The sequence below is a fragment of the Diadema antillarum genome, unplaced genomic scaffold (genome assembly GCF_040938485.1).
Source record: "Diadema antillarum isolate AM-2024a unplaced genomic scaffold, OU_Dant_1.0 seq00000054_RagTag, whole genome shotgun sequence".
Classification (NCBI taxonomy): Eukaryota; Metazoa; Echinodermata; class Echinoidea; order Diadematoida; family Diadematidae; genus Diadema; species Diadema antillarum.
Window position 1 is genome coordinate 532,012 of NW_027271162.1, and position 23,343 is coordinate 555,354.

The 23,343-nt window shown below is 40.1% G+C and overlaps 1 protein-coding gene across 1 annotated transcript; it reads left to right on the plus strand.

The window, feature by feature from the left end:
* The first annotated feature begins 248 nt into the window (after window positions 1-248).
* LOC139725705 (uncharacterized) lies at window positions 249-22,138 on the plus strand. Its single transcript, XM_071636786.1, has 10 exons — window positions 249-484; window positions 8,507-8,797; window positions 9,904-10,050; window positions 11,927-12,118; window positions 13,517-13,751; window positions 14,510-14,665; window positions 15,371-15,520; window positions 17,870-18,228; window positions 18,271-19,291; window positions 22,098-22,138. The coding sequence occupies exons 3-10, from the start codon at window positions 9,940-9,942 to the stop codon at window positions 22,136-22,138; spliced, it is 2,265 nt and encodes a 754-aa protein (XP_071492887.1). The 5' UTR covers window positions 249-484; window positions 8,507-8,797; window positions 9,904-9,939.
* The last annotated feature ends 1,205 nt before the right edge of the window (window positions 22,139-23,343 follow it).

The window sequence follows — 23,343 nt, forward strand, 5'->3', positions numbered from 1 at the left end:
GACGTTGAATGCGTCCAACGGATGCAGCTTCTCTTCTCGTAAGCTATTTTTGGGTGTTACGCTATTTACGTTTCGAGGGACGCTCTGCATTGCGACCGCATAGATAAAGTGCGTAGTAAGTGTTCGTGTACATGGAATAAGAGAGTCCGCAACACGGCGGCCGCCGACGTACATGTACGTATAGCGTACACAGCTGTCGTACAGATAGTAAGAAAGGGACGCCGACGACGATTCGCAATTCATGCACACAAATCAAGCTAGGGACAGTCGCTGGTAAGTTGTGGCAACGTTGTTGTGTTGTGAGGCCTTGCCGTGTTTTCCGATGCATACATGACACGCGTGTACACATTTGGCCCAGGAAAACCTGATGATTGTTTGCATCCTTGGCTTGGAGCTACATGAGAATCGTAAGCTGTGGAAAATTACCCCAGGCCCACCCCATGGTGATTTTTACCAACACAGTCAACTGCTGCTGTAATAGAAGGTAGAAATAGAATGGACAATACTAGATCCAGGGTAGGGAGGTAACTCACCTAGATTATACAATAGGCTATTGCCTGGTACGGTAGATTCTAAAGTACAGAGACAGAGTAGGCCTAACGTACATGTACATTGTAGGTGAGATTGAGGCGTCTTAACTCCCCGACCCTAGGCTACTATCATATCACTAACAGTAACATTAAATATGTGTAGACTATGCTGAATGCTGTATGTTGTGTTCTGAGCTGAGTGACCGTTTCGGTGTCCAAGCGAGAGAACATAAAATATAAGATTAACGATTACCGGTAACCGATTTTAGAGAAGGCATTGCCATGGCATTGGCATTGAGTGGATGGATCTCTGTCAGTGTCAGTACCAGAATAGAGACATCAGTCCGGGAAACCCGCTCATGAGGACCGCTCCCGCGTACGAGGACTGCCCCGCCTCATGAGGTCCGCCCCCCCCCCCCCCCTGCCTCATGAGGACCGCCCCCCCGCCTCATGAGGACCGCCCCCCCGCCTCATCAGGACCGCCCCCATGCCTCATGAGGCCCAGGGGGAACGCCTAATGAGGCCCCCCTATTCATTTCTATTCATCTCACATCTGACGTATAAATTGTCGCAACTTTGCACGGTGATTTTTTGTTACACACACATGTCCACTATCCATGATGAAAAGAAGAAAAAATCCTATGTTTTTTTTTTCAAAAATCGAGTTTTAATCAACCGATGCAGAGCGCCCATTAAAACACGTGTGTTTTCACCGTTTCAACCGTTTTGGTTAACGCAACTTCGACCCAGTCCCCCCACCCCCCCACCCCCCCCCCACCCCGCATACAAATTATTATTATTATTAAAATATTATTTTTTCCAGCTTGGTTTTCAAATCAATCTGGGACAAATATAAACAGGATTAATCAGTAAACATTTTGACTCACCTACAAAATGTATTCCACTGACACTGTTTCCTCCAGTTTTCTGGCCCTGGTTGTTTCTTCCACTTCTTTGCAGCGTTCCCCAATTCATCGCCACCTTCTTTTGAAACATGACTGCACAAATGTCTTTAGCAAGCCAAATACTCATTCACAATATTACGAAGTTAACTTTAGTGCTCGAACAACTTACTAGACTTGTGCTAGTACTTTTAGTCAATAAACGCAAGTGTACCGATGTAGTGATTGTATGGAGCATTTGGCATGCCATAGACGTTCGTGCAGTCACTTTTCAAACGAAGGCGGCGATGAATTGGGGAGCGCTGCAAAGAAGTGGAGGAAACAACCAGAAAACAGGAGGAAACAGTGGAAGAGGTGAGTCAAAATGTTTACTGATTAATCCTGTATTTTTTCCAGATTGGTTTGAAAACCAAGCTAGAAAAAATAATAACCATTTTTAGGCTGGGGGAACTGGGTAGAAGTTGCGTTAACCAAAATGGTTGAAACCATCGCAACAGCGTATGTATCAATGGTGTCTGTCTAAGAAGCGAAAAACTGACCCAGCAAATATCATTAAATGAGAAGTTTTTCGCGGAATTAGACATACAGTCAACTTCAGATACCTCGACGTCGGATAAGCCGAATATCACTTACTTCGGGGGCAAAATGAAAGTCCCGATTGTTCCTATGGAGTTTCCGTGTATTAAAATTCGCGTAGCTCGAAGAAAATAACTCGAAGTTCGGTTACCTCGAAGTGAAATCTACCGTCCCGAGCTCATGTAGCTCGAATCGAAATTGCAACATCACTCAGCATCTCCGATAAAGCGCGCGTGGACAGCGAAGAAGACATGTCACAAATCTTTTCACACTCCACTGTAAATATTCCCGACCAGAATAATCGCGCGCCCAAAGAAATACCCGGTACACAGTGGACAAGAAAAATCCCAACACCTAGGAGTACCTACATACGTACACGGTATGCACATATCACCCTTGCCAAGCAATGGAGTGCTTATGATAGCACTACGCTCTGCCGATCGTCTTCTTTTCTTTAACCACTGTGTTTTAATTCTTGATCACGATACAGTAGTCATACCGTGCGCGTAGATTTCTTAACCGTCGTGGCGCACCTGCGTAGGTGTTGACAGTTATATCTTTGGCATTAATCACGGTTCACTGTCCAAACATCAATCTCCAGCGTAGTGCCTTGTAAAAAAAAATTTTTTTTTTGCCTTTCACAAAGTATGTTTCATTTGTTCTTTCCTGAGAACGCAAGCACTGATTTTTTTTTTCAGCAATGCGATTATGAAAATATTGTGGAATATGATGTGGAAGTATAGGCCGAGCATAATAAAGAATAGAATAGACAGGGATCCACTTGTAACTTTTATCAGGCCACCAGTATCACTGATTTTTATATTTTGGTGGTCGAATTTACTCGAAATTAAAATCTGGCGACACACACCAAAAAAAAAAAAAAAAAAAAAATGGAGAAAAACATTAGAAAAACTAAATCGGTCCTACAAAACATCGAAAAATGAATATTAAGCATATTAAAGTGATACAGATGCCCATGTCTAAAACAAATGAATAGAAAATCCAATTATCCAGATTCTGTCTTTTAAGATTTAGCAAATAGGCGTATAGATTATTATAAAAGTTGATGCCTATACATTTAGGAGGTCAAAACTTGCGTTTGAAATGAAAAAGTATGAGCATTTGCCGACATTTGTTAGCATCCGACATTTGTTTTAGCATTGTAAAGAGCCGAAAGTTACCGTTATTCATTTCTTATTGTAAAAGCAATCATCCAACATTTATTAGTCTGTTAGCACCTTACGGAGCCGAATATTACCGTTAATCATTTCAAACATACGACATTTATTTTATCATCGTACGGAGCCGAATTTTACTGTTTTTCATTTTTGAACGTCGAAGCTGACATCAGACGTTTATTTTACCATCAAACGTAGCTGAATGTTACTGTTATTCATTTCGAAATGTAATAGCAAATATCCAATATCTTTTTTTTTTTGCATCATATGGGGCAGAATGTTACTGCTATTCAATTCCAAACATGCCAAACGTAAAACCAATCATTCGAGATGTATTTTAGCATCTTCCGGAGCTGAATGTTATTGCCATTTATTTTCGAACGTAAAAGCAAACATCCAGCATTTATTTTATCATCATAAGGAGTTGAATGTTATTGTTACTCATTTCCAAACGTCAAAGCAAACATCAAACATTAATTTTACCATTGAACGCAGCTGAATGTTACTGTTATTCATTTCGAAATTTAAAAGCAAACATCAGTTATTTTAGCATCGTATGGAGCAGAATATTACTGCAACTTCCAAACATAAAAGCGATCATCTGACATTTATTTTAGCATCTTCCGGAGCCGAATGTTATTGCTATTTCCTTTCGAAAGTATATACGGAAACATCCGACACTTTAACCATCGTACGGAGTTGAATATTGTTTTTCATTTTCGAACGTCAAAGCCAATTTCGACATTTATTTCAGCGTCTTCCGAAGCCGAATATTATCCTTATTCATTTCCGAACGCAAAATCAAATATCTGACATTAGTTTTAGCACCATACGGAGCTGAGTCTTATCGTACTAGTTTTTCATTTCCAAAAGTATGAGCACACATCCGACATTTATTTTAGTATCTTACGGAGCCGATTGTTACCGCTGTTAATTTTCAAAAGTAAAGGCAAACATCAGACTTTTTTTGGTGGCGCGATAGGGCCACCAAAATCTTCATTTCTGAAATTTTGATTTCAATTCCGATTTTCATTGAATTCATTCATATAAAAGTCGCTTCAATTCCAATTGACAAGCATGCAAACAATCGGTAGGCACTATAACAGATACCATGTTGAACATCGGTAAACATCGGATAAATCGAAGAAAATTTGACGTACGTACGCGTACCTCGAATTTCGCGTACGTCGAATTTCGCGTACCTCGAACCATTTTCTTCAGTCCCGACGACTTCGAGGTATCCGAAGTTGACTGTACTTGTCGGTCAAATCCCATCCTAACCCCGGCGCGGGGTCGCTGTAACCCGACTTGGTACGTGTTGGGGTCGCTGCTGCGTGGTAGCGGTTAATCCCACCCCAGTTTAAACTGTTAGTTCGGAAAGAGCTGCTTCAGGGATTATCTCATCAAGGTTCAAGGAATATGCATAAAATTCTGTGTCTTGAAGTGTCACGTAATCATGTTGATAGGCCCTACCGTACCGTTACTGGATCAAGGTTCATTTTGCCACAATCAAAAATTTGTGAATTAATTTACCATTTAGATCTGCCTGTTTGATGAGACTAGTTGCTGCCGACATTCTAATTAGATGATTTTTTTTTTTCCCCCAGCGATTTAAGTATGACATACCATAGACATCGATTGGGGGTGAATTGAATTGTGATCATTTCATGGCCTTTACTTTAGTACTGTACATGTATACCGGTATCCATGTCTATGAATGTATCTGTCTTGAAATCAAACCTTCTTGTCCTGATGGCGACTACAGGCAGTGTGTACTTAAAGAAGAATGAAAATCAAGACTTTTAGCCCACTGATTATGTTAAGGGTGGGGTAAAACGCATTTCAGTACAAAAACCAGTTATTTCAGGCCCTCAGAAGTGGCGATATTCAGTATCAAAAGTGTAACATGTCGTCTGCTGGTGCATCACACTACTCGCACTGGAAAATGTTGTTTTGACAGTACAACAATAGATCTTTGCGACCCACGACCTCAGATTAGGGATTTTTTGCAATGGTTATGGTGGCCTGAATGTGTTCAATATCTTGCCATAGAGAATGACAAGTTACTGCTGACTAGAATGTACTGCAGTTGTAAATCTTCTCTCACTCTCGAACAGGATATTTGGGCATTCAGATAAAAGGATATTGGAATTAAAAATAAAAATAGATCCCAACTTATGTGGACTGCCCTTGTACATGACGTATGTCCAAGACTTTGTACACATGATTGAGCTGAGATCTAAAATTTATAGTATCTCTTTCACACTAGTTACCTCCGCCAAGGGAGGAGGTTGTTTTTGTTGCCAATGGTTTGTTTGTTTGTTTGTTTGTCCATGTGCAAAATAACTCAAAAAGTAGGTAACGGATTTGGATGAAACTTACAGGAAATGTTGAGAATGACACAACATCACAAGTTACAAATGATTAAATTTTGGTTGTGATCTGAGAAATTTTTGGGAATTTATGAAGGATTTTTTATATTTTGACAGGTAGGGTCAATGAACTTGGGAGTTCAAGCTGCGCATTTTTGAGGTTTTCAAACACGCACTAAAGTGCGTGCTCTAGTTTCTGCTAGGGTGAGGCGTGTTGCGCAGCTGAGGGTTTATAATGTAACAAAGGCTTCTATATTGTTCATTTGTATATTTGTTTTAAGTATGTTTTTATTGAAAGAGACCTACAATGTACGTCTGATTTTCCCGAATGGAAAATGTTGGATCGTAAATGTATCCTTTTTTATTCTTAACCTGCTGAGGACGAGTCTCGAGAATACTCGGGCAGGTGTCTATGGGATATGTAGCAAAATCAGCCTGTCCTTATTGAGTTAAAATGTGTTAATTGATTAGCTAGGAAATTAAGCACTGAGCTCTTTTGTAAAGCCCCAGTGTTGTAATCTATACTGCAGCCTGGTTCAGCTTTGGTCAGTTCATAATACAATACATGCACTACAAATGGTCTGTCCACTACAAGCATGGACCAGGGACTGCAATTTGCACTGTGTTGAAAAAATCAATTGTTTATGCCTGTCACAGACATTGCTTAATTAGGGATGAGGAGTAATGGCTCATACAGACGTACAAGTGTACCTTTCCTAGTGCACAATACAATGTGCTAATTCTATCTCCCATTCAATAGTTAGTCTGTTTGTTTCAGACCTTGCTCATTTTTTTTTTTTTTGGGGGGGGGGTTACATTCAGATCAAGTATATTTTGTAGTGTATTATTGTTATTATGTACATCTAATTATAGGATGTTTTTACTATTGTTAAATCATTAGTATAGTATTATTACTTATATCAGTATTGTTATCATTACCATTTTTACTAATTACCACCACCATTCATCATCATCATCATCATCATTATCATTACTCTTATTATCAGAATAGCATTGGACATGAACATTAAATACTGTACATGTGATGCCATGGCAGGGGTCGCACTTAACTTTTTTTTTAACTAGCCAGACGGACTACTTAGAATCAATTTTGACACTGAAGCAATATTTTGGCTAGCCAGACGGACTAGTTACTTCAGAATTGTATGATTTTTAGCTAGTGCGACATGATTTTGGGTGGCCAATGGCCAGCGGACCATCGCCAATTTCGAACCCTGCATGGTTGTTATGTTGTCTTGTTGTAGCTCAGCTGTATGGACAATTGTGTCAGGCAGTTTTAGCACACTGATGGTAAGGTTTCCAGGGGCACAGCAGGCTGCACACTGTGTGTACACAGTGAGCAGTTTGTGGTTACTCAAGGACCATTACATCAGGGTTGTTCCATCATCTGAAGCTTAGCTATTGGCTTGGACTGCGTTTCCATAGTTGCAGGAGTAAACAATGTGTGCTTCACAGCTAAAAGTGGACATCTGAGGAAGTCTACTGTACATTGTAAATAATCAGTTAAGGTTATTTGGTCAGTGAAGTTGTATAGTGTGAGCAAGAGCTGTAATGATAACATATAAGTTCTTTCTCTCTCTCCCTCCATTTTCCTTTTAAAGCCCATTCTCTCTTTTACAAAATTTGTTACCAAGTATTTACAGCCTGTGTGTGGCGTTTAGTACAGCGCTCAATATTAGTGTTATTGTTAAATATTATTTTTGCATTTTGCTTTGTTTCATTATTGACTCCCCCCCCCCCCCCTTTTTTTAGACACTACACAGGGCTGCACATTAACCCATTTTTGGTACTGGTCCGACCTGTCTGTTGGACCAGTAGGTACCCAGTTTTTTTCCATTTTTTTACTGCGAGTCCATACAATGTACCTAAAACAGTTACTGGTCCGACAGTGATTTTACTGGTCAGGAACCGTGGGACCAGTGCCAGTGTGCAGGAGTGGTTAACATTTTACAGTCATCAGTACTCTATTACTAGTTCTCGTAACTATTAACAGAGTAACCCCCAACAGAAAGATCAGAAAAGGGGGAGGGGCTGAGGGAGAGATGAAGAAAGGGTTATTGTACATTACATGTATGTGACATACGTATTCTCACCCATGTGCCATACATTTATTTACAATGCTATTCATAGAAACATACAAGTGTCTTTGTGGGGTTTTTTTGCATTAATGTGAGCAAACCCAGAAAACTTTCATATGAATGTTTGTTATTTTTGTTGTTGTTGTTGTTGTTGTTGTTGTTGTTGTTGTTGTTGTTGCAATGATCATGATTTGAATGAAAAGACTACAAAGCATGAAATTTACAAGTGTAATGTGGAGTGAAATTGTTGACAATATATTTCTAGCATTGCGATAAAGAGTAAAAATCTTAGCACTGCAGCTAAGTGAGCAGTTGAATAATGAGACCAAGATGTGTTTGGGTACACACAAGTACATGAAATGTAATTCATTTGGGTGATGTGCTGTGAGATTTAAATAGTCTTAACCTGTTGAGGACGATTCTTGATTTTCCTGCAACATATGCATTTCCCACTGACGCTTGTAATACCCGAGTATACTTGGGATTCATCCTCAATGGGTTAACTTCCTTTGCTACTTATCCAATTTTGATCAATTTTCACCATATATGAGGACCTTGCCTTTCATTGTGTTTATTCATCAATTATTTCTCAGTTAGTCATGAATGGCCCTTATTCCAAATATTTGCTCCTGCTGCTTTCTTGAAAATGGTTGCTATGATACCATATGTGACCGTGATACACAAGGTACGTACACACTTGAAGAGTCTCAAATACAGATCAGAAGGAGAGATTTTACTTCATTTCCTGTATTTTGTCCCGTTGACGAATCAATTATGTTGTGCAATCGATGACCGCCTCTTTTTATCATCGTTGGTAGCATCTGTTGTATTTTTGTATCTTAACAACAGAGCGCAGTGAAAGCTTGGTTAATGGAAGCGACCTTCAAGCCATGCATGACTGCAATGGAGGGGACGTGATGGTTGGGTTGTGAGTGTTCTCTCTCTCTCTCATCATCGTGATCAGAAATTGGAGTAATTACCAACCACTCGTCGTCGGCTTTAAAGTGATGGTCAGGGAGTGAAAATGGGAACGCAATTAATGAGGACACACTTTGCCGGAGTTGTCGTGGGAATGTGATGAATGGGGCTGGCAAGCATGACAGGCTTCAAATCTGTATCGGTTGACGCACTGTAGACTTGGTGAGTCTTGTGTTTCGAGTGTCGAGTGCAATGCATTTTGTCATACAGTGTACATTCAGTTTGTGGGTCCCACCTGTTCATGTGAATACAATATACACCGCTTTCCAGATTGGGAAGGGGGGGGGGGGGGGGGGGGGGGGGACTGCTGGTGTAAAACCTGTGATCAATATAACTTTCCCAAGGTCTTTGTCTCTGGATGACCTGATACAATCTGTAGGTGTGAAATTTTGAGTTCTATACAGATCTGTATGCTGCTCCGTAGTAGTAATCAATTGACAACAGTGTAGAAAGTGTAGATTTGTAGTGTGTTTTTTTGCTGCAAGTGGCATACCATACATTATATTCATTTATTGATTTTTCCATGTATAATTGAACAATTAACGTAATGCACATCCGTGTATCTATTTCTTATATTTTTGTTGATTGTTCAAATGAAATAGGCCAGGTATAAAGATAAATGTTATCAGAGGAATTGTAAAATTTTTGGTAATCGTGATGCAGTCAGGGAAAGGAAAATTGAAAAACCCAGCGTTAAAAAGTTGCATAATTTATATTACTAGCAGTTTCTGTATCCATTATGAAGGTGTCAGATTTTGGTAATTGAAAATTCATTGCGTACGATGTAACCAATTGTGTGTATTACGTTGTAATGTACACTCTTAGTCTATGTAGTATACATATAATGCAAACATACTAAAAAGATTGACACCATTCAGGATTGTTTGCACAGAGACTCAACAAATAATACATAAGTTCTGTGTGTGAGTGCATGCATGCATGTGGGCACTCAAACCAACAGGAGGACATCACATACATTCCTTTGAATTACATGTTCTACCCTCAGCTGTCATTTGTTACATTGCATGTCATGTTTGGATTATTATGCACTTACAACCATACTACAGATCAGTGACGTTCCAAATGGACTCAAAGCTTTCCGTAGCTGCCCATTTTGTATGCTGATATTCACAGTATCAACATTATCCGTGAGTAGTAGCAATATAATGTTACCATGTATTTTCATTGTGTTTAATCTGATCAAACGGATTGTACAATAAATTTTTCACTTCATTTACCCCCCCCCCCCCCCCCCCTCCTTTCCACAGTGGACCCGGCTGGCAAATCCAGTGGGCAGCCCAGCAATGCTGACCAATGGGCTGGTCAGTGCCAGTGCCCACCCCAGTCTGGCCCACACCAAGCTCCACCTAGGCCACAGCTTTGTGTGGACCCACGTGTTCCCCGAGAGCTCCCAGGTTAGTCCTTCGGCAGTCAAGTCATTTTCCCCTTTCTTAACCCATTGAAGATGGGTCCTGAGAATACAGTGGACTCCTGTTATAACGAAGTGCTCAAGACCAGCAGTTTTTTTTCCGTTATATCGAAATTTCATTATAACTGAACAAATAAACAATAAAGAACATAGAGCTGATTATTGGAGCCTAAATTCATTCTTCGTTGTAACTGGAATTTCGTTGTAACCATGTTTATTATAATGGGAGTGCACTGTACTCGGGCAGGTGCCCACGGGAAATGTGTGTTATAATAGCAAAACCGGTCCATCCTCAATTGGTGGTCCCTCAAATAAGATACTATTGGTACATTTTAGGTGTGTAGGTACACGGTAGGTAGGTACTGTAGGTAGGTACTTGTTGCTTGTAGTTACTATCAATAGATATGTAGATAGATGGATAGACAGATAGATAGATAGATAGATAAATAGATAGATGGATAGATGGACAGAAAGATGAATACTGTAGGTGTAGATAAATGGATTCACATAGATGCAGATGGATAGACCAGGGATGGATGGATAAACAAGAAAATAGATGGATAGACATGATGTAAATCTAGATATTAAATGAATAAAGACACTTGTGCATAAGTAGATTGCAAGGTAGCTAGATTTACGAATAGACCGGCTTCCTAGAATGGAGATAATAAATGGAGATATAGATGGATAAAAAGATATGGAGGGAGATATATACTGGTAGATGGTTAGATGAAAAGATATTGAGGGAGATAGATATATATAGATAGATAAAAAGATATTGAGGAGATAGATTTATTGATAGATGAGAAGATATGGAGGGAGATAGATATAGACAGATGAAAAGAAATGGAGGGAGATAGATATATAGATAAATAAAAAGATATGAAAGGAGATAGATATATAGATAGATGAAAAGATATGATAGGAGATAGATATATAGATAGATGAAAAGATATGGAGGGAGATAGATGTATAGTGGATGAAAAGATGGAGGGAGATAGATGTATAGATGGATGAAAAGATATGGAGGGAAATAGATGTATAGATAGATAAAAAGGTATGGAGGGAGATCGATATATAGATAGATGAAAAGATCTGGAGGGAGATAGATGTATAGTGGATGAAAAGATGGAGGGAGATAGATGTATAGATAGATAAAAAGATCTGGAGGGAGATCGATATATAGATGAAAAGATATGGAGGGAGATAGATGTATAGATAGATGAAAAGATATGGAGGGAGATAGATGTATAGATAGATGAAAAGATATGGAGGGAGATAGATATACAATGTAGAGGAGAGAGAGAGAGAGAGAGAGAGAGACACACACACACACACACATATACAGATGGATGGAAGAGATGGAATAAATCAGAGAAAGACAGAGACATAATCCAAGGAGAGAGAGAGAGAAACATATCTCGGATAGCGAGAGAGAGGGAGAGATGGAGTAATTGGGGGAGCAGCACTTTCAATGTTAGTTCCCAAATAAGTTTGCCATTCTTTATATTTAACCAAGTGTATGGTCTTTGATGTGTTTATTGTAAGCCATTACAGCTTTAGCTGCAGATGTTGACATTCAGAGTTAGTGCATGTCCAGTGGATGTGCAAGGAGGCATAAATGGCATATATATTTTTCTTCATCTCATAATCCGTTGATGACCCTCCTACATAAAGAGGCACACATGGCATATATTTTCCTTCATCTCATAGTTTGTTGATGACGCTCCTACATGCCATCAATTACATATATGTTACAGTGTTTGGTGTATCCAGTGAACATTGTTGTATATTGCACTGAGGGTTTCCACAGTGAGGTCAATAGTATTTGTTTCATTACCCTTTCCCCTCTGCTATAAAAGGCCCCCATGACAAGAGCAAAGCATGCCACCTGTCTCCACAATGGGGCCATCTACCTGTATGGCGGAGTGTGCGGTAACGTCGCCCTCAAGGACATGTGGCGGTTCGAGCCGGGCCCTTGCGTGTGGACCAAGATAGAGTGTCGTGGGGATACCCCGCCCCTGCTCCAGGATCATATTATGGTGGGCTACAAGGTAATGGATGCATTGATTGATTGATTGATGGATTGATTGATTGATTGATTGATTGATTGATTGATTGATTGATTGATTGATTGATTGATTGATGCCAATTTACGCCATTTATTCGGCAAAAGAAAAACAAAAAACAGCATGTAATTGTGGCGTTTACAATAAGAGCCAGGCAGCCTTGAAAGCATCTTGTGCTTGTATTAGGATCCGTACACAAGAAAATACTATATACAATGTACTTTACAGTGGCAACACATATTACAAATAATTCTGTGTGAAGTCAAGTAGATGAACAAGACACCATCACATTAGTATGTACATATTATGTACATTCACACGCACAACACACACACATGCAGTATACAAAAGGATTAAGTACAGGATAGATAAAAAGAACATTGTCTACTCAGTCATGGCTAACTGTTCAAAAAGAAATTGCTTCAGTAAGCACTTCAATCTAGAAAGAGTTGTGCTGCATTTCAAAGCAGTTGTGTTTATTAAATTCCATTCATTATTTACACTGGTGAACCTAATAGAGTGAGATCGTACAATCAAATGAGTACCATAAATTACTTCAAGAATGAGTGGAATATTGTGTAAATGAGAGTTTGTTTGGAACATGTTGTCAAATACAGAAGGGAGCATACCTCTGATATTTAAACATAAAAATAAGGATATTCATGGGTACGCATTCTAAAAATGTTAAGATTGTTACAATGTGTAAGGATAGAGTGTTCTGGAAGATGATAGTAGCATCTCTCTGTATCTATATATAGGAATATGACATACGCACCATATTTGACTTTATTTCGTACTTACATTGAACCTCTATGGAAAACCATTATGGCGGATTGGTGTGTGGCATCAGGGATATTTGATTTTCTCATAAGTTTCCATTTGGCTTAATGCACTTCATAGCATTGTTCATTACTGATATAGTGATTTGCTGTATGATGTGACTCACAAATATTTTGTTTTGATAGTTTCTCATATAATGTGCAAACAAGAATTATTTTTTTCTTTGTCTGAGACCATTTTCTGAAAACAACTTCAGTCCTAAAAAAGGCCCTGTATTTTTTCTCATCCCCTAAACAGAGTGTTGCTACTTCAACATTTCTAGTGACTTCCTTCATTACCTAGTACCCTTTTGCAGTTTGCTGTTTCAAGAAGTCTGTGCCAATGTGAGCAGATATCTTGATGCAAGTGATCACTATAATGGCACAGATTCAGATCTGTTCTCCACATTTTTATGTCGCCCATCACAGCACTCTCTACCTGTAACTCTAAGCATGTGTGACTACGCATTTTTATGGCCATTTTTCATCGCAATCATTAGAAAAAAATACATGTTTGCATCAGAATAATTTCTTAATGTGGTATGTGTTTTTTTTTGGTGTGCAGAATACGATCTACATATTTGGGGGTCTGTGCGGCTTTGACGATCCTGACGAGACCGCTCTGTGGATGCTTGACCTTGAGCAGTATGTCTGGAGCAAGCAGGTCATCTGTTCGGAGGTCATGACCCCAGCGAGCCGGAGGGGTCACACGGTCGTTCTACACAGAGACGGCATGCACATCTTTGGGGGCCACGTGGACCTGAAGGGTTCCACCAATGAGATGTGGACGCTGGACTTCGGTAAGCTTGACCGGATGTATGACCAAGGTGACCAAAGTAGCCAGTTACAACTCAGACAGTTTACAACTCACAAAGGTGGCATTTAAGTTTGAAGCTGCACCATAGATTTTTATCAGCTATGGAGACAATCTTTGCTATGTTGAGAGCCTGTGTGCTATCTATGTTGAGAGTGCATGTCACTTGAATTATCAAAATATTGGTGTTTCAAACCTATTTAGGTTTTGTTTGTACTTCACTTGTGTAGATGTGAAGAAGACATGAAGGACAAGCCATCTTAAGAGTTTAATGTGCCTATCAAACCCTGAGGTTCAAACAATTTCACCTCAACAACACAAATCGTTATCTGTTATACAATGTATCATATAGCTCAGTAAAAGTACCCTGTATATTGGGGGCGGTATGACTATAAAGCTTGAATTTTGGGGGGAGCAATTTTTATGCAGCCTCACTGGCAAGTGCATAGCAAGATAACTGCAGTTATTATATATTGTGCTCAACTATTCACAGCTTCAGTGTCTTTTCACCACCACATATATGTACAGGGGGTACACAGAATTGCATGCCCTGTTTTGCTTTTTCGCTGCTTTCCCTAGCTTGCACGGAAATGTTCCCCCCTCATTACTATTGGTCAGCTTCCGCATGGTCTTGTTTTACCATTAACTAACTAGTATCTGACTACTGGTAATCCATATAATCTGCTAATATGTATTTATGACTTGTTCCCTTTGAACATTCAATCTGTGATCTCTTCATTGCAGAGACTCTATGTTGGCACACATGGGTGTACAACAACCAGGAACCCGCCCCGCCCCCTCGGCATGGACACTCGGCCGTGATCCGTGGCAGCTGCATGTTTGTGTACGGTGGCTCCAACAACCTCCAGCCCTTGAAAGATATGTGGAAATGGGACTTTGGTAAGGCCACAATTTCCAAAGGAAAAACCACTTCACGCAACTATTGTTGCCCAGTGAAACCACCTCGCTTGCGTGCTTTACCATGGCAAGGAAAACTATTGCGTAATCATTCAAAAGGGCACCTAGTACTCACTCATTGATATAAGGCAAGAGGTTATTTGTTCCATTTCTGTTAGGAACTGAAACACTGTATTAAGTGGATCAATCATTTCAAATATTCAGGATTGTTGTGGGAAACATAAAAGCAAACAAGTACATAAGACCGAGCAAGCCAATTGCCACTCATGAAGGGAATGAGGTTAAAGTGCCCCCCTCCCGAAAAGAGAAATCACTTTTAGTTTACTTGCTGTGGCTGTGACAGTTAGTCCTGCAATGATACTAAGAAATGCTATAGCCAAGTCCATGATACCATGGTGTCTGGGGCATATTCCTCAGAAAATTCTCTACTGAATGACAAAGAATCTCTAAAATTTGTTGGAACAGTTAATGTTGTATCTATTTGCTTGCAATAATTACACCCTAGCATTCCCGTTTCCTTCACCCCTTTACCCTTGCCACCCCCTTCTTTTCACCTCAGTTGTTTAACCCTCTTCAAACCATTGTCCCGTACTACCATTTACCATTTTCTAGGATACCCTGGTAGTCAACACCTTTTGAACACAATGCAATTTTTAATCCATTCTTTCCGATGATTTCTTCCATCAGACTGCCTGCAGTGGAGCAAGGTGCGTTTCTGGCAGGGCCCCCCGGCCCTCCACGGTCACACAGCCGTCACCCTGGGGGACTCGATGATGGTCTACGGGGGCGAGGACTCGGGAGGCATCCTCAGGAGTGAGCTCTGGGTCTTCAGCTACAGTGAGTTCTCCTTGAAAATTTGTTTTATCTCTTTTTTTATCAAGGCTTTGGCTTTATTTCTGTTGTATCTTACATCACTGCATGCAGTATCCAGACATGCCAACTGCCACTTTTTTTTGTGTGGAAAGTACTGCAGTACTGCAGGTTTCATAGAAAATACTCTCTTTTTCGCAAATTGTGTTACAACATATACTAGGTGTTTCAAAAAACATTTCCCACTTTTGATCATAAATATTTCAAAAACTATTCATTCGATAGAACTGTCATTGATATGAGTAATAGCTGGATAGTGTACAATTTGGTTGAAGGTAATTTGCACGTGAAAGCATAAATCAATTTCATTAAATCCAAGATTGATTTTGAAGTAAGGTTTCAGATTTTGATCAAATTTTAACCCTCTGTACAAAAATTGAACTTGGCACAGGAACCAATGATGTGTATGTGAGTGTGTGCTGACAATGGCCCTGAACAATGGACATGCCTGAACCACCTGTTGACTAGGCGTCAGTCTGGCGCTCCCTGGCACATGAATGCTTGATCAATAATTCATGTGGATTGCCCTGGGCACTGCTAGTCTGAATTCATGCACGGTAAAGTGCTTGCAAACACCACATTTCATTCCAGCTGGCAATCATTTTCAAATTTTGCTTCACATATCACTAAATTTGGGATATAAATAAGCATAAATGATCTAAAGTTCCTCATTTTAATACAACTGTCTACTAATTAAATAGTCTGACAAATTTTTCGCTTTTTCGATACAAAGAGATCATTTTTGGAAAAGAGTTCAGCTGCATTTATCATTGGGGCGATTTGTTTCAGAGTAGATTTATTTAAGGCTCCATATACACAAGTGTATATATACTTGATATATAATTGATTTTCATTACTTCCTGTCACCACGTTTACGAAAGAACAGAAGGTATTCATTGTAATTTTGCTTTTCAGAAGTAGGGAGAGCACTGACGCGACTCAACGACAGTATCGACAGGCGTTTGACTTTACACAGATACTGCCAGAGGCTGAATAAAGACTAGCTGTGATAGTGGAATTTCTCATGAATGAATAATGAAGCATTCAAACCCTGGCCATTGTTCAGGACCATTGTCAGGGTGTTAACCACACACTCCCATACACACCCAATGCCCCCTGTGCAAAGTGAAATTTTGTACAGAGGGTTGAAAATAGAGCAAAGTCTGGAACCTAACTGTGAAATTAATCATGGATTTCATGAAACTTATTTATGCTTTCAAAATTAAACCACGTTCAACCAAATTGTACACCATTCAGCTATCTTTCATATCAATGACAGTGTTATTTGATATATATTTTTTGAATTATTAAGAATCAAAAGTGGGAAATGTTTTTTGAAACACCTAGTACCTACTTCTGGAAAAATAAAAATACTGCTTTTTCAGTTCTCAGTTATACGATAATGGGATACTGTCAAAGTCGATATTTTTGTGTGATTAATTTTTCGTGCCGAGCGGCCCCAAAACATATATTTGTGGGTTGTTGAATTTGCACTGCGCAATTATCCACCCATTCAAAATGTGCAGAGAAAATTGTGAAGATATTTTCACAGGTTTTAGAATTTACACCAGCATGAAGAAGCTCGAAATACCCTAAAATTAATGTACCGCTGTACCACAAGAATTTCTGCATTTACAGTATGCATGATTGACATCCCTTGGTTTCATAAAGTGACAATTTCTAGAATGCATTGTTTTTGAATTGGAGAAGGATGATTGTACTGGCTGTGTGTTTAAGTGTGGTGTTCTCTGCTGACAGCACGGCAACAAATATAATGCTCAGTAAGACAGGTAACAGAGCTATGGCAAGGGATGGAAACAAGAACTCTAACAGACATGTCATAGTATTTAATAGTGAGAAAAAAAAAGGTTTTGTCTAAGGGTTTTGTTTTGTGTTGTTGTCTTTTTTTTTTAAAGAGATGACTTGGGAAATAAAATGCAGTTATACAGGGAAACCCCAATATAACGAGGTTGCTTACAACAACATAACTTGCTTTCAGTAAAGTAAATTCAGCAGTTCGTATTTTCCTTTGTATTTTGCTGATCTCCTTTTTCATATGTTTCAAATACGCTACCGGTTGCAACAAGGTAGAATCAGCGATCCTGGTAACCTTGGTGCAAGAGGGTTTCCCTGTATCTCAAAGTTCTTGCTATTTCAACAGTGTTACCTTTACATATGTGTGACCATAATTCTCTGTATCTGCAGGCTTTATATTTCATCAGTGTTATATATATTTAATACTAGAACTAATCTATGTCTGCAGGCATTATATTTCATCAGTGTGATATGTGTGACCATGACTATCTGTATCTGCAGGCTCTGAGAACTGGACGAAGATGTCCTACAAGGGTAGTGTCATCCCATCCCCCACCGTCCACCACACCCTGGAGATGAACATCCCAGACAGTGATGCCCTCTTCCCTCCCCAGGAGGAGCGGTCACTCTCCGCCCCCTTCCTCCAACGCCCCAGCCAGTCCTCCCTGCATGTCACGCCCCTCCCCAGACCCCACTCCTCGCCGGCCTACGCGCTGGAGCCACAGGGCAAGTCGCGCGGCAGGACGCGGACGTTCAAGAACAGGGTGCATCCACTGGCGGGTGAAAGCCCAAACTTGTCCTCTGCGGATGATGCTCACCGTGGTAACGTGCGTATGATGGATGGCTGCAATGGTGATGATGCAAGGGGCGGAGATAGGCAGGGCAGGGAAAGTGAAGGAGAGGAAGATAGTCATGATGATGATGATGATGATGAAAACGATGAGGAGGAGGAGGAGGAGGAGGATTTGTATGAATCAAGGGTATTTATTCCTGTCTGGGAAGCATTGAATGCTAGTAGGGAACAACTGCTTGGCAGCTCATTGCACAAGGATTCCACGTGTAACACGAGGAGGAAGAGAACGGGTAGAGTAACTCCTGAGCGGGAGAGTGTCTCTCGCCACGCAGCAGTAATGATGTCAGCAAGGGATGTGTGTAATGGCCATCGAGAGGTGAGCTCTTCAGACTCAAGGATGGGAAAACATGGAGACAGGGCGGTACCAAGAGTGCAAATTGATGACTTTGATGAGAGGTCTGCTGTGCAGAGCAGTCACATCAATGAGAATATGAATGACAAGGTCCATATCAAGGATTTGTGCAATAACCAACCGCATTTGTTGGATTCCCAGCGTGTAATCAAGGTTATGCCAATTTCACAGTCAGACAGAACACCACTCATACGGCTCAATGGCACTCTCGATGACCTGTGCCTAACTGAGGCATCGAAGTCGCAGGATCATTTAGCGTTTGACAATGCCGGCTTTACAGCGGCGGACGAGTTTCCTTTTAGCGGTAGACCGCGATCAAACAGCCTGACATCGCTGCAACACAAACTGCATGACACGCCTATTGCGTCTGATGTGCACTATAAGTCTTTCAACGATTTGCCAAACATGGCGACTCTGCTTCTGGAGAGACAGAGGACTAAGCAAAGAAATAGAACAAACCCGAGACGAAGGGAACATCATAAACAGGTTCGTCCGAAACTGCGGAAACGCTCTCAGACGGATCACAGTCTGTACCTGAAGTCGGTGCAATATGCTAACGAAGGTTGCGAGGTGGAGAAATTCCCGGACAGCGGCAAAGGGCGCCACCATCTGCTGGTCCCTGTACACCTGTACGCCTTCGGAGGCCAAGAGCCCAACATTAGCAGTCTACACAAGTACCAAACCCGTATGCCGGTGTTCCGCTGCACAATAGTGCCAGGTAAACTTCATTCCTTTTTGTCGAATTTGGGTGAACAATGATGTCTGAAGTGGCCTTGTCATTTGTATGACAATTGAAGGGCAAAATGTGTCAGTATAGAGAGAGTGGAAGTGTAATATACAATGTATGAACAACTGTTGGTTGGGCAGTCAGTCAGGTTCATAAAGCAGAGTCCATGTATGTCATATGACAGTGTGTGGTTTGCTCATATGTCACAGCTTCATTTATGAGAGCCCCCTATGTAAAAAGGACTTCAGTTATAGTTATTAAAGTTTGCTTGTGTATGCAGGATCAAACAAAGACAAAGCTACAAGGTCTAATTGTTAGGTTAGAGGAAACTCTCAGTCATCCCTTGTAAAGCTCAAGGATAGTTTACAGAGAGTTATGCCCTTAAAAGAGATGGGAAGTAACAAATTTAAAAGCGAGAGATTAGAAACTGAGCAGAATTGGACAGATGAAACAAACATTCAAGTAATTCATTTGGATGTCACCTAGTCAAGTGATATGGTGACATTTTTTAATCCAAGATTGAATGAAAGGAAATGTGTCCTTATGTGTCCATACAGAAACATAAAGACTAGCGGAAGGAAACCTCCTTTGTGAGGTTCTCTTTGTGAGCAAACCGAATATTGAAGGAAAGTTGACATACATCTTTAGTACTTGGGAGAGGTTTGGAAAGAAGTCCCATTCCTTTCCTGGAAACTTATGGATCTTTATTGAATAATTTGCTGATCGTACATTTCATTTTAGGAGACGATGCAGTGTTGAATTCTCCAACGTAATGGGTAAATACAGCATGCTGTCTTCATGACTTCAGCAACCCTCTCTTTTCTGTCAGTGCTAGTGACAAAATAGAACAACTTTTTTTTAATTCAATTTATGTCACATCTTTGCATTGTTTTGTGTTTCGTCTTTCATTTGTGCATCTTTGAACGGAAGATTCTTTGCCAACCTTCAAAGGCTGTACAGACATTTTGATTTAGTGGTATCAGTGTTGCATAATGCATCTAGATGTGTTACTTTAAAGGTGCATAGACCCGGTAGGTACGGGGGCACTGTTGGATGGTAGTGCCGATCATCATTAGCATTGATACGAAGATTGCCAAAGTAGAGCTGTCATTAAGAGTAAAGCGCATAGGTGTTGCTAGGTAATGTTGCCTTCATTGTCTTTTGCCCATCACACAGTCTTCAGTTATGCCAGTGTGCGTGCTTCTTAGTATGACGTCACAAAAGAAGATTGCTAAAGCTGTCATCATCAGCCGAATCATAAGCCGAACTGTGATCGGACCACTGACTACAACCACAGTGGATCAGACTTCTTCAGACTCATGAAAACGGGTCAAAGCGTAAGCGCTAAAGAGGAGTTGATAGCATAGGTCTCTCTAGGAAACTTGCGCTGTGCGCCCTCATACGCATTTGACTAAACCACCGGGTCTATGTGCCTTTAATGGTCATATACATTGTAGATGTCGAGTCGGAGTTATTTATGGTTTTATTATTTTTTTTTTTTATGTTAGCATTATTTCTGGTATGTGTCAATGTCATGTTTGTTAGGACATTCTTCTTAAAAAAGCATTCATCTCCAACTTTCAATCTCCTGATTCCTTCTCATTTTTCTGTTGTTCGAGAGCGCAATTTCGCATTTATGCAAAGACTAATTCACAGCAGTGCTTTTAATGACACCAAACACACCATGGGCCTCCTTTCCGAAACTCTGTTCTTTCAGGGTGCTGCAAAATCTTTTTCTCTCACTCTCCTGTCTTTTGTGTGCCATTGTGCCGTAAGACTATTAGATCAGAAACAAACAGCAAAGCCCTACGCTGTAGTATCTGATGTGCATTTGTTATGTCACATTAAGAAAAAAAGGAGGGGGCATGGTACCATTAAATAACAATATTAGATATTATTTGCTTGTTTAAATGTCTTGCTTGATTAATTGCAATTCTTGTTGCTCTCACAGCTGGTAACAACTGCGGCGCATATCTAGCATCTTGAGTGCGTCAATAGGAATGGTGTGCATACAAATAAGGGAACTCTGGAAACTGTTTAACCCAAGAGGAGGAGTTGTAGACTAGTTTCCATGGTTACCGCATACACACTACTCCTACCGACACACAAACAAACATGTGCATCATCTGTTTTGTAGAATGGTGTACCAACATTTGCCCCAAATGCTTATTTTTTTTCCCAGTTCATCTGGTAATTACACATGTGTGAAACATAACTTACTTAAATCTACTTTTTCCCTTTTTGTGAATGCTCTGAATGTTTCTTTTACTGGTGCTACCTATTTTGCAACTACTGTACATGTACATGGTTCTTTCACTATTGTTTCAGTGACTACTTAATATAAAATAAGCAGTATGCCCAATAATGTTTCATATGAATTGTGTTATTTTGTAACAAATTATGAAGTGTTGCAATCAAATTGATGGCAAGCCATATTTCCTGAACAAATTGTAATCAGAGAAGATTCCATGCTCGTTCTTCTCGTGGTGTTTGATAGGATTTGGCGAGATATTTTGTACATTGAGTTTATTGGGAGAATGAATGCGCTACAGTGGAGACATACCCATTGCCATAGCAACATTTCTAGTTTTTGTTTTATATGCAAATAAAGCCTTTGCCAAGAAAATGTGTGTAATGTAGTTGTCTGAAGATATATTCTTCAGCTGGTGTTCTTCCAAACCATACCGGGGTGACCTCTTTGTAGATTGTCATCAGTGAAGAGATTTAGAAGTGTTTGAACGGTCTTGTCTAATCAGTTTTTCCAACATGCACTTTTCTCTTCTTGAAAATTTCACAGGAAAACCCACCCCAAGCCAAATACAAGCCCTCCTGCACTGACAACGTCTGGAATGGAAAAAGAAAAGAAAAATGCAAGCGACAGTTTCTTATGCAAGTGACAGTTTCTTGTGCTCCAAGTTCCCAGTATTGCAGAGCCCAGAATGTGCATACAAAACCTTCACATGATGGACAGGCCTGGGATACTATTCTTGTAATACAACATAATATGTACAATTTTTCTGTACTGTGACATACACATATCTTGTGTGATAAGTTAGAAGCGTTTGTGTAGAATGTTAGCAGTGGCTACTTTTCTTGTGAGTTGACAGCTCATGTTAATATAGTACACGTACAAATTGTAATCCCTTGTGTGGAATGCAAGATAGTGCCTAAAAATAGTGCTTATACATCTAGTAATGCCAACTATGCATGCACAGGGAAAGTGTAATCATCCGTGCCTTGTGTGAAATGCCAAGCATTCTGCGAGCAGAGGAGAACAGAGTGATGACAAAGCACAATGTGTGAAGAATGTAGGCAAGTCTGTAGGAGGAGTATACATGTATCAAAGTGTTCTGCACAAGTGGACATCATGGAATGTGTGACATTTCATGAAATCAACAGTGAAGCAGACAAAAGGAGGAATGTTGATAAAAGACATGCTGAAGTATTCAAGTTGTGCTTCAGGGAGGTTGTGCCTCCTTGGAAGGAGAAAAATGATGAGTGTGTGAGCATGGTTGAAAGGGTAACACAAATATGAAGACATATAGACATAATACTCATGGTTAGAGGGTAAAATGATGCTTTAATGGTAATGTTTATACTGTAGGTATTGGGAAAGTTGTAATTTAACTCTTTATGTGCCACGTTCACACCCCCGACTCAGTCGACGGCATGCTAACTTCGCATATTCTGCTCAAACCTACAAATCCGCCCAAACAGATCGATAAATCGCCAAATACGACAGTATGCAAGAAAGCGTTTCGCGGAATTCTGTTCCTCTCACATAAATCTTGCACTTTATGTGGTGATTGACTAGCAAGCAGTGTTCCCTACTGAATTTGCGTGAAAGTTTTAGGTTTCTGTCGCTGTTTTGTGTGCAAAAGTCATGACTTCACTGTAATGTAGCTATTGGTCATTTGAAAGAAAAACAATAATAGATTTGTCATAAAATGAACATCAATGCAAAGCCTAGCATTTTCTCTACAGCTTTGCTCACTACATGTCCATCTTAACAGAAATCTTTAAAATTAGTATAGATTTGAAGA

Excerpts from the sequence above, each read along its gene's own strand:
- LOC139725705 (XM_071636786.1), top strand. The coding sequence starts at position 9,940 with ATGCTGACCAATGGGCTGGTCAGTGCCAGTGCCCACCCCAGTCTGGCC. Across the intron at positions 13,752-14,509 it reads GATGTGGACGCTGGACTTCG|AGACTCTATGTTGGCACACA; the intron begins GTAAGCTTGACC and ends TCTTCATTGCAG. Across the intron at positions 18,229-18,270 it reads ATGGCTGCAATGGTGATGAT|GAAGATAGTCATGATGATGA; the intron begins GCAAGGGGCGGA and ends AGTGAAGGAGAG.